General features: G+C 45.5%; 1 protein-coding gene across 3 annotated transcripts in view; it reads right to left on the bottom strand.

Annotated features, from left to right (window-relative positions):
• SRGAP2 (SLIT-ROBO Rho GTPase activating protein 2) overlaps positions 1-12,157 on the bottom strand; it is a 163,687-nt gene that overhangs the window by 19,775 nt on the left and 131,755 nt on the right. For 2 of the 3 annotated variants that reach the window (XM_006267815.4, XM_019477241.2), the window contains exons 14-18: positions 10,827-10,887; positions 8,584-8,661; positions 6,572-6,706; positions 4,967-5,072; positions 874-1,098 (exon numbers count right to left, since the gene is read on the bottom strand). In XM_006267815.4, the coding sequence (XP_006267877.2) occupies positions 874-1,098; positions 4,967-5,072; positions 6,572-6,706; positions 8,584-8,661; positions 10,827-10,887 (605 nt within the window). Of the gene's footprint in view, positions 1-67; positions 387-873; positions 1,099-4,966; positions 5,073-6,571; positions 6,707-8,583; positions 8,662-10,826; positions 10,888-12,157 lie in introns of those variants that run through there. The other variant, XM_014609120.3, reaches the window with a different exon arrangement.

Genomic DNA, 12,157 nt, shown 5'->3' with positions numbered 1-12,157 from the left:
CACAGTTCATACCTGCAGCGACAAGAGTTACGTTAGCTTGCAACACAGCCGAAAAACCGAACCGAGGTTAGCTCTGCCGCGAACGTGACTTCAATTTATTTTTTAATGAACATAAAAATAATCATTTACATTCCTGGGGGTTAGTGGGTGGGGAGAGGCAGTTTAACATTCTTCCTTTTCAGTGGGAGGTGGGAGAGATCAATTCAGCCACTAGGAAAGCAAACACCTCCCTTCTCCCCTCCCCAACCTTCCACCCCAGATGACAGGAGCCGCGCTGGCTGAATTGCTTCCAGATGTTGCCTGCAGACTGAACGCGAGGCCTGATCTCCTGGGCTTTGGGTTGGATGGAAATGGTGCTTTTGTATTTTCCTTCTGTCGGTGCTGCCCTGAACAAAAAAAAAAATCAAACCCTGCTGCAGCTTTCTAGGTTCAGCTGCAATCGACCCTGTCACTAAAGCAAGCTTGCTCAGGGCAGGCAAAGAGAAAATAAGAAAAGTGAGAAGAACTCGAGTTGTAAATGTAGGCATCAGCTGCGTGGCTTTGCCAAGGTGGTCGTGGTCATTGCTGTAACAGCCAAAAATGGCAGCCACAGGACCATCCTTCAGGTTAGCAAAGAACAGGTCTGACATTTGACTGGTTGGCAACCTTCTGCCAAAGCTTGTCTGCGTCAGATAAGCTAGCAGCTCTGCAAAGAGACAAGGACCATTTGTTCTTTCGCAGTCCAGGCTTTGGAACATGTTTACATTCTGGAATTGGGTCTGACTCCAGAATCCGATCCAAAGCACAGCACTCGACTACCTTGCACGATTCACTAAACAGGAGAAACCCAGGCACTGTGCACCTTCTACCCTCCCCGCACACTTCCCAACGTACCAGTAATCCTCTGTGCTTCCACCTCTGCTATAGACCGGGCCCTCCAGCTCTCTTGGTCCTGGGAAGATGTTCTCATGTTGGATGATGATGGTTTTGATCAGCTCGTTGACATGAGCCTGGCAGGAGACCTGATCGTGGCCTTCAGGCACAGACATCAGCGTGGGTCCAAAGCAGATGGCTAAGTTGTAGGGATCCATCATGTTCTCTTCACTGAACTGAGATAAACTGCAAAAAAAACAGGGGAAAGTTGAGGGGGGGGGGGGGGAAAGGAAGCAGGATTAACCGGAGCAAACAATAGCAGTATTTCCTGCGAGGAAAAAGAGAGTGGAATCTGGAGCATTATCTCAGAGCGCTCTGCTCTTCGAGCCTGATCCACTGGGCCATGAATCTTTTTGGGTCAAGAGAGATGAAAACAAGAGAAAATGATGACATTTACTGGGAAACAGGGAACTCTGCTAGATGCCCCTCCTGGGATCCGACAATCTGATCTGCTCCGACTTGCACGAATAGAGCTTCCTAGCTGCAGCCTTCGCTGAAAGCGGAGAAAACTTTCCCGCTTGCCAACACACAGATTTCTTTATTGAACTGATGGGGCACGTTCCGTTTTCCTAATGTCTTCCTCAACTAGCGTGCCTAGGATTTCTTACAAAACAAGGCGTCACCAGACAGTTCCCTGGTGGAACGGTTTATTCTTCCGGCCGCCTGGATTTCAGTGCCGGGGATTTATTTACATGTGGTCTGCTTGGTGCACCCTGCACAGAAAGCAGCTGCCGTGATAACACCCGAGCTCCAGCCAAGAGGCCAGTGCCAGCTTGACTGAGGCACTGCTGCTCCCTAGATCGCAGCGTGGGGCACTGCATACAGCAAGGAAGCTGGCAGTCAAGAAACCACTCTGCTCTCTTCCATTCGCACCTCCCTCAGCCCGAGCTCGTCCCAAGCCCAAAGCTTAAACTCCAAGCTCTTGCTTCCTACGGAAAGAGAGCCACTAGGACTTAGCATTAGTTTCGGTGACACACAGAATGCCTTTGAAGTCTAATAACTAGGCCACTTACAGCTAGAAACCTCAAAGGGATTTTAGAAGCTCGGGGACTGTATTGCTTTGAAAGGTACTGGGCCATTGACTTTACAAGAGGAAGGACATTCTGCTTTATTACTGCTGTTCATAATCGGTTTGCAGCTCTGAGCTCAGCCTGGTCCCCTTGGCCTGACTGAGCGTATTTGGTAAAGCAGCCGGTAAAGTCAGCCTGCTCCCAAAGAGCCAAAGGGTTTCTCATCAAGGCCTTTTACAGAGCTTATCTAAGATTCCCCTAGTGCCTCTCAATGCTGCATTTCCCACAGAGCAACTGTGTTTTTAAAACATACAATTTTCATCTGAATAAATTTTACCCTAAGCCTGTAATTCAAGCCTTTTGGGGCACCCAATTAATGATTAATGAGCATCAGAGAGCAACATTACAGTATGCACCCTGCCCCCTGCCTCCCCCTATTAAAAGCCCTGTTTTCCAGTTCACTTCTTGGATAATCTAAAGCTATAAAGGCTGGAAGGGAATATTTATTTCAATGACTCCAGAAGTGACATCTGTGGAAAGAGAGTCTCGAGGCAGGAAAGAACTTCCTTCATAAACTGTTGCGGAAAGAGGATGCATTGCAGCCTTTCCCATGTTGCAGCTTGGAGGGAAGAAAGGACAGTGGTCGTTTTGTGAACGCGTTTTCATTTTCCACAGAGAACATCCAGATACACATCAGAGGATCCCCACATCATCATCATAAGGACTTTTCATGTAGTTTTATGTAAGCAAGTAGCATTCATCAAGAATAGCTAACGAAGCCCAAGACTCAGCTAAGAGTCTTGTCCTTGTAGTATTTAATGCAGACTTGCTATGTGAGCACTACAGCCAACCTATTGTCGTATTACATTTATACCCTGATTTCCAAAGTCCTTGGTCAATCTGCATATACAAGAGTTACTTCACTTGCCAGGACAAAGCAGATACCTCTAGGGTGGAGCACAACAGCTGTTCAAATGTACAACCAAAAAATAGCATCTTTCAAGGTAAGATTAGGTAAGTTTAGGTAAGATTTCTTTCAAGGTAGGTTTAGGTAAGTTTTTGACCTGGCATCTAGATGCACTCTACCAAAGTGAACCGGGCCCTGCAATTAGTACAAGCAGTAGGATCTCAGTTTCATGCCTCATTTAAGAGAGAACATAATGCCCTTGCTATCACTGAGAGGTAACGGTCCTGTATTTGGAAGAAAGAGCGACATCCACAGAAACATCAGTCCCAGGTCCCAGAGCACGTGGGGCTTCTCTTGATGAGTCTCCCATCCAGGTCAAACTAGGCCTGGTTCTGTTTAGTTTGCAATTCTGCGGATTTCACAGCCTCCGGGAGCAAGTCTGTAAGCTGGGGTGAGCTTTACCTCGCTTTTGGCTTTCCTACGAAGGCAGCCGGAGGGCTCTTATGGAGCTCTACGCTTATAAATCCAGGTGGCTTGTGAAGTCCTACTAATCCAAGAGCCAACACAATTGAACAAGCTACCAGGATTGCTTCTTTTCAGCTGAAAGTCAATGGGAGTTGCAGAGGTATGTCTACACACAGAGCTCAGTCCCTTGAGCTTCTGGGCAAGTTCTGCTGCACTGTTCCATATCACTGTTTGCTCAATGGCAGTAGCACATTTACTTATTGATTAAAATCAATGTACTTCTACAGCTGCTTGGAGAAATCTTATCTCAAGCTCCACACAACCTAAACACGCTATTTCTCAAAGGACAGCTCCTCCTGGGTCACGAAGTTGGAACATTAATCCAATCTGGAAACCCAATTTTCCTGCACTTTATTGGAAGCACAGTGAAAGGGGTAAGGGCCTGCTTTGTCTAGATAGTTTGCATGCCCTATGGGACAGTGATGAGAGGGCAAGAGGTTCCAGCTCCCTCCAAGTTATTTATAGCTGAAACCTCAAATTGCAGCACTAGACATTAAACTCATCACAAGGAAAAGGATGACGCATTCATCCTCCAAGCTGCTAGAATGACACTACTCGGTGATGAATAAAATGATGCTCTACAGAGTTCAGCTCTGAAGTACTAGCAGCCAAAGCTTTTAGAACCCTCGCTTCCACAATTATCACAGGTCAAGCAGACAGAGAAACACCCACCCAGAGCTATTAGGACAGTTGTTGTTTTCTGTCACCTCCTTTTAAATGCTCCCTGCCAGCAGCTTTGGCAATGACTAGTGGTGACCTGCAAAATGCAGCTCCAGAGCTCAACTTCCCCAGAGTTTGGAAAGGCTTTAATCCAGACATTTAGTTCAGTCTGCTCTAAAAAAGGCCTGGTGGAAAGCTCACAGCTTAGAGAAAACCCAGGGTTGTTCTGGATCTGTGGATGGATTCAAGCTTGCATCCTGTATGTATCCCATATGTATTTTAAGCATCACCTCCCTAATGAAATCTCTATTTCTTATCCCTTTTGCAGTGTAGACATGATGAACAGCAGCAACATAGCATCACCTCCACTGCTTTACTAGCTTCCACACAGGCCGTGTTGAAGTCCCTTTTCTAGCTCCCACATTTCTTATTCTTACCATTCTCAAGAGTCCCAAGTGCTGAACAGAGCTCAAGACTAGGCTCCCTCTGCCAGCAATGCCCCACATACCAGCCAGCTGTGGCAGATGGCTCAAAAATACAGAAGATCCTTCCCTTCCCTTCCCTTCCCTTCCCAAGAAGGATCAAGCTCATTGCTTAAATAGCACACGCTGCCTCTTGCTGGCTGGGGACCCATATTCTCATCCTGCATGTTGCATTTCCACTCGGTTTCCAAGCCAACTGCGTCGTATTAATTTTCAGCACTTGAACTCTGTCAAGATTGCTGAAAACATTCTTCCAGTTGCAATGCATAAGGCTGAGGGGCTCACCAAAGACAACACAATAATTAAACAGGAGGCTGAGAGGCAACAGAGTACAGAAAATGGCTCTCGTACCCTGAACTGCTGCTCTGATCAGATACTGCCGAGCATCAAGCCTCCAACCCTATAATCCGTCACATTTACACAGTTGCCACCTGCTACTGCAAGGCACTGGGGCTTTCAGGAATACTCACTGATTGAGGAATGCAAAGAGGTATCTCATTACAATCAGAGTGGTTTTGGGCAAGTTCAGAAGGACTTTCCGGATATGCAGTGCTCGCTCTTGTAAGTTATCCATTGCTGAAAGGACAGAAGAACACACAAGAGTTAATTTAAAACACCGGGGCCATAAGACGCACTGAACCTGCATCTGCGTGGTAAGCTTGGAGGTTCCCTATGGGGGTGTGCACGTCGTTGAAAGCCAGGACAAGGAGCACAGGTACTTGGCAGAGGAGGGAAGGGTCCGTTCGCTTCCTCTGCTCTTCTCTTGTGGGAGGATGCGAGCTACGCAGAGCCTGCTCTGTGAAAGCTTTTACAGCAGCAGTGCATGGCATGTGTCAGAGCCACAGGTTCCCTCATGGCGTGGGTGCGCCGACTGTCATCTGTTTCAGTAGTTCCAACACAAAAGCTCATTCAAGCTAACTTTGAAAGGTGGGTGTTTAGAGAGAGAGAAAGAAAAAAAATCTCTGGTACAAAACTCAGAAGAGAGATTAACATAGTTAAAGGGTGAGGTAAAAGCTCTCTGTGCAGCAGCCTACTGAGAAACAAGTGGGCAGCATAAATCCTCAGTCTTGGAAGGGCAACGTTATTTGGAAGCAGACTTCGCCTTTCATCTAATATGAATTCAACTTTGTAAACTCATTTACTGCGAGAAGAAAACCACGAGTCATTTCGGAAGCAGTTATCTTCTGCTCCACTTCAAAGGCTGCCGCTGCGATGGATATTCTGCCGCTCGGACAATGGAGTCATTCTTTGCTCCTGAATGACTCGGCAATAATGGGCCCATTTAAAACTTGGGCTGCCAAGAACAAAAAGAAAAAAAAAAAAAAACACCCTTGAAACGATCAAAGTTGGTCACAGCCGGACTATGAATGCTCTCATGTTAGATACTCCATAGCCAGAGTCCATAAGGATCCCCTCGTGCTTATGGAAAAGGTATTCAGGCACATCAAAAAAACAGCTGTTTTCCTCCTGGATACACACAGCAAGCACTAGAATAGGCATCCTGGATAATATCTCCCCAGCCTTAGGGATGGGAGACAGGACAGGAAAACCCCCGCCTAGTCTGTGCTTCCAATATAGCACTTACAAGCACTGAACTGAGGTCTTAAAGGCCATTATTATTATTATTTATTTATTTTTAAAGGCAATGCTTCATGAGGAGCATTTTGGAAGACGCAGTGGCTGCCACCCTGGAAGCAGGCTACAGCTCCCGAGAAGCCCACTCATGCTGTTCTCCAACTTGCTTTTCTATATAGACCCTGCTGTCAGAGTAAGGAATGGTTCAAAACCAGAGCTAAGCAGTCTTTTCTTGACAGCGGCTGGGGTCCAGGGCCTAAGAGATCAGAATAAAGACTTTGGAGAGGTGATGCTCAAGAAAGCTCTCTCAGCTGCACTGCAAAATAAAACTGACTCTCAGTGCCATGCAAAAGTTTACCCTAATTACCTTAATTAGATCAGGGGCAGAGGGACAAAGGCAGACAGAGGAGGAACAGGTTCGGGGGCAGTAAAAAGGACCCGTGCATTTCTTCTCGCATCTTGTGTTTCAAGCAGAAAAGACCACCTCTCCCCATACTTACTGACACAGGCGATCAGGTCGTGGAAGATGTCCTTCGGGAAGAGAGGGTGCTCCAGCCCTCGAAAATAGAGTTTCAGAACCCCTGCGATTGAGTCCATGTCATGGTCGTTCTGGTCCCCAGCCAGTGGATCCTCCCCTAGTTACAAGAACATGAGGAGGAGGAGAGAATGACAAGGCCGGAGAAGAAGCCAATGCTACCCTGCTGGAAGGAAAGGTCTTGGCCAGGGAAAAGGATCCAGGTGGCCCAAATATACCTGATTGCCCAGCAGGCAAGGGGAGGGAGGGAGACCCTCCCTTTACAGACAGCGGTCAAGAGAAGAAAGCCCCCTAACAGCAGCCTGCAGACAACAAGGTCATCATGTGCCCCCGCTCAAAAAAATCAGATTGGTGTAGCTGCCCACCCATGAACACGAGAGAAGCGGAGCCGTAACTTCAGTAGGCTTTTGCAATCCATGCTTTGGCTGGAGGAAGGAGACAACGCACGCAGCATACTGTAGCAGCATTAGAGGGTATGAGAGCACTGCCCTAGGCAGGTCTGTGCTTCATTTTGGATTGGATTTATCGGCTAACATAGGAGGGTGGTGCTTTTGCGAACTGCTGCCGTGGCTGGGCTTGGAAGGAAGCAGATGTTTTGTGCTGGACTGGCAGAAGAAGAAGGGCTTGTGGGGTAGTTCATTTGTGATTGTACATATGCTGTAGTTTGTCTGTATTACAAAGAAAAAGATACCCACTTCAGGAACTGCTCCCTGCGGAAAATCCCCTATCAGATATAATTAGATTTAATGATGGGGCAAACCTCAAATCGAAGCTATATATATCCATTATGTGACTGAAATTACCAAAGCTCGCCTATTACCTTAATAACACACAGGATAATAAATGGGCCACTACGAAGCAGAGCATTATCCTTGATATTAACTGCCACCGTGGGTTCTGGATGAAGTAATAAACTGCACAGACATTATTGTTAACTTTGTCCGTTCTCTACATCATCTGCTTCAGAGGGACAAGCTAAAAAAAAACAATGTTATTTATTTCAGTGGGGTGGTGCTGGAACAAGAGGCTATTTTTCCAGAGTTGCCTGACACCTGTCCTTTACTTTAAAAAACAAAAATAAAAGCCTTTGGGTCAGCTGCTGTAGACCCTTAACCACACCTCCCCCTCGACCTCTAAAACGCAAATGCACACACTTCCTTTGTTCTCCAAGATCTTCCAGTTCATTTGGGAGAACAGGGTGACATCTCTTAGATCTGTCACACACACACCCTGGTATACATGGCAGTGGAAATTTCCTATGCTTAGGTATACGTGTTGGAGAGACAAGCGCATGTGAAAACATATGTTTTGTGTTATAAATGATATGCACCAAAAGTCATGATTTCTGGAGTCCCAAATGAGGCTGCTAGGATCTCAGAGGTAACTGACTCCTCTGGTCCATCTGAGGCAAGGAGATTGGGCCAGCTATGAACTCATGGGTCAGAGGGCCAATCCCGTACACACCGAAAACTGTATTCAAATCCTTCAGAAACGAAAAGTGACCTGAGAACTCCTCTCTGGCCGGTCATGTCTGGACTAAAAGCAGGCGCAGAGCTTCACAAAAGTCATCAGTTGCATGAAATTGCACCGAGGGCCAGGGGCTATGCAGAAGGCAGAGAGGAGCCATTTACAAGACAGAAAAAAAAATGAGACAAGGCAATTACTCCTATTGAGGAAATGCTCTGCACCTTTAAGGATGCACGGAGGCATTAAACAATCAGCCATGGCAGGTGATGACATTCTGAATGATTGTTAGACGCTGATGTTACAAGATGTGTAACGTAATGCCAAGTGACTTCAGATGTTCACGGTTAACAAGCATTGGAAAAATGCTCTGCATCCAGTCACTTATATAGTGGTCAGCATTCAAAAATGAAATATAACACCATCCATTGCGTTCAAGACAGCAAAGCTATTTTACAATGGCTACTGCAGTATATGGAAGCATGTGGCAACCGATTCTGTGATACCCCTTACCTCTCTCAAATGCGTTTTTGATATCGTTCACCTCAACCTGTGATCCAGACACTCTGAATATCCCTTCATGCTGCAACCCTATAAAAAAACAGCAGGAAAAACCATAAGGGAAGTCAAAGACCAACTCACTTCCACTTCTGTCAAGGTAATGTCGTGTAAGTCTATACGGGGTCCTATCGGTACAACAGCACAAACAGAACCGAGACGGGCCAAATGCTCTGCCCCTCTTTGTAAAAACTTCCTCCTACAAAATCTCAGAGAAAGACTGCAAGGCAGAACAGAGCTGACATGTTGGAAGAAGGTGAAAAAATATTCACTTCGCCAATACGCTACAGGAATAATAAGTAATAGTATCTTAACCTTTTTCCACAACTTCTTTCATCTTGGAAGTATCCCAAAGCACTTTACAAAGCTAACAGACATGTATACAAGCTGCAGGCTAGCTTAAAAGCAATCCGCTCTGGAAATGCAGCCTCTCTTTGGAGCAGAACACAGAACCCATTTCTTGTGAAAGCATAACATTAGAAAACAGTTCAGGACAAGAAGCAAAAAGAAACGTATCCAGTTGGAATTACAGAATTTAATGCGACTTAATGTGATACCTGGAACTCGAGGGGAGCGCAAGATATTCCAGTAGAGTAACAGACATTAGGAAGTCATTAAAAGCAATAGACAAGTAGGTGAAGTATTGCGGTATATTACTATAAAAACATTTTTCTTGGCACATGAAATATGAACGGCAAAAGTTGCAGTCCAACATTTTCACGCATAAAGGAGTTTCAACACAAGGAAGCAGGCCTTTCCCTTCGTATCGTAAGCCCCCTGGAACACAGGCTCTTTGCAAAGCTCCGAGCATGTTACAGCGATGCGCACATAACAAGCAAGCCAGCTAGATTGGATCTGTGACTCATGCTCTCTCATACTTTTTGCTACTTTTTAATCACAAGATAGTAGCGTCTATTTATTCTAGGACTCATACTTATTCCTGGTATCATCTATACATGCATCACATTGCACACTTAAACAAAGAACAAATACATGTATACACAAATGCAGCACAAGTGAAATTGAAATCCAACCATTAACTAGAGGAAAACACTCGTTTAAAATCCCTAACAAAGCTGGTTCCCATAGTGTGAATGTATCAAGAAGTCAATTCTTTATAATTCTCCTCCGGCCAACACGAATTGGCTTTCTCCGATTTCAAATTGTACTTTTCATAAGTACATGTTGAAGTGGTGAGGGTGAGGAAGAGAAAGCAACACAACACAAAACTTTCCACAGTGAAGCAACGACCAAAACAAAAGGAAGTAAAAGTGGGCCTGTTATCTGGTTCTGCATACTATTTCGATGAGATCGGGCCCTGCACATATACAAGTTTATGAACGAGCGGTTGTTTTTCGTGCCATTACTAAACACCACGAAGGCCGCACGTGAGTTACAATAATATCTACAGAAGACAGTTTACAGCATTGAGGGCTACGGTGTTCATCTTAAGTATGTGCATGCACAACCTACACCCCTGTAGCCTTTCAAGACACTGCTGCAACAAGCAAGCAAATACATCTGCATTTGAGACCTTCCAAAGGGTCACTTGGGTGTTACTGGCAAGGACCATAGTTCAGACCTCCAAACAGGGGCAGATGCGTGGATATTCAGAGGTGGGGCAGGTCACAACCCTTAAAAACAAAGGCCCGCGAACACCCACAACCTGGCAGGACGGACAGCAAGAGGTGAAGGGCCAATTCCTTCAGGAGGGGAATACTGTCAGAGACCCGACTACAGCTTCACGTGAGACTAAAGGGAAGTGAATAAGGAACTTGTGCTAAATGAAGCTTAAGGAAACTACGATAGTTCCTTACTCAGACAGGAGGCACCACTGAACTCTCCACATTTCCCAGCTCAAGTACAGGCAGCAACACAGCACCTACGCGTGTGTGGGATATGCAAGTGTACCGTGCTGCACACCCCTCTCTTCACCATGCCCACCCTGCGATCACCTTGCGCGGACATGCGGTACCAAGCTACGCTAAGCGTTCAAAGGTGACTTCTGCACATTCGAGAGGGATTAACCTGATGGGCTGTTTCAACTTTTGACGTTTGCATCTCCTCTTCTTTGAGTTTGGGGGCTGGGGCCCAAATACAGGTTTCTGGCTCCTTCTTCCTAGTGTTCAGGGCCCTGCCTCATTTTGCTGAGCGCACACCAGAAAGAGAATCAAACACTTCTTTGCCTGAGAACTTACCATGTCTGCTAATGAATCGGATGCAGCTCTCCACCACCAGGGGAATGGCTTGGCTGGAATCCTGAGCAAGAAGGAAGACAATTAATAGTCAAAATGCACAGCTTAAAAAGGGGAAAAAGAAAGACTCCACAACACTGAAATCCATGTGCCAACTTAGCGTGGGGGAAGAATTCATGCCATACCCACAGAGGGCACAACATGGGAGTGTTTTGGGACACCTGGGAAATCTGCAGCTCAACTGGCCCACGAGGAAATGTTTGTTAACAAAGTTCAAAATAGCAAGATCAATGTATCCAGCTAATTTTAGAGTGGAACATTAGAGGAAAGCACATGTTCTGTGTCCCCAGAAGCAATTAAAACCTCAACCCAGCGTGCAAATTAAATGGTCAGGTCACAGTCAAAAGAACTGTTACAACCACATGCGAGCATTTAGGTTACCATGCACCATGGAGAGATCCAATTTTGCAAATAGCCTGGCTTTCTGTCTAGGTTTCCAAGTCAGAGGGTACAGTAGGTCCGGTCCAATCAAGTTAGAGAGTAGGTTGGCAAGAGAGCTCAAAACATGACTTATTAATATGGCTATCAATAATCAGACAGGCAAATATTTCACTTTCTGTACAGGAAAGGATCCATTTAGAACATGTAAACAAAGCAACAATCTCCACAACAGACGAGCGAGTCCAGGGGATTCAAAAGCTTCAGCTCTGCACGGAGAGCCTGCAGAGAACAGGAAATTCAGATTCTCTACATGCGCCGTTCAGTAATCAAGAGTCAGGTTTTCATTCAGGTTACGCCTCGCCCATGAAAAGAACATTCAAATCATACTGCGGACCATTCCATAACCAATATCCCCACCAAAATTACTACTCTACCTTTAATCTGACTTCAGCCTGTGGCAGCCTTCATGCTAAATTACTGGAAAGCCAAACATCTTCAGATGCACCATGAAAACCAACTTTCCAAAAACCAGCATATTGGCTTTTTATGCGTAGCTTATAATTATTGCTCGAAACAGATCAAGGCACAAATATTTTGCCTGCAATTCCTCAAAACACCAAAAAAAAAAGATGTAAAACACAGTCTGCTTTACCCTCAAACTACAAGCTTAGTGGCTAGATGCACATGGAGCTGGTTATCCTGCTATGGACAATGACTTCAAATAGAAATGACAACGCACTTTCTTGCCATCTTAAAATGCCAGCGTACGCAGATTTTTACAAACTATTAGACAGTGACCAAAAAAGAGCAGATGAAATGAAGCTTTATTTATTTCTTTTTACTGATGTGAAAAAAAAAAAAAATGTTCAAATTCCTCCATACCTCAGAAGAGC

This window comes from Alligator mississippiensis, chromosome 14 (assembly GCF_030867095.1).
Source record: "Alligator mississippiensis isolate rAllMis1 chromosome 14, rAllMis1, whole genome shotgun sequence".
Classification (NCBI taxonomy): domain Eukaryota; kingdom Metazoa; phylum Chordata; order Crocodylia; family Alligatoridae; genus Alligator; species Alligator mississippiensis.
Note: the sequence above shows the minus strand (reverse complement) of the source record. Positions and strands in the feature narration are given on the sequence as shown.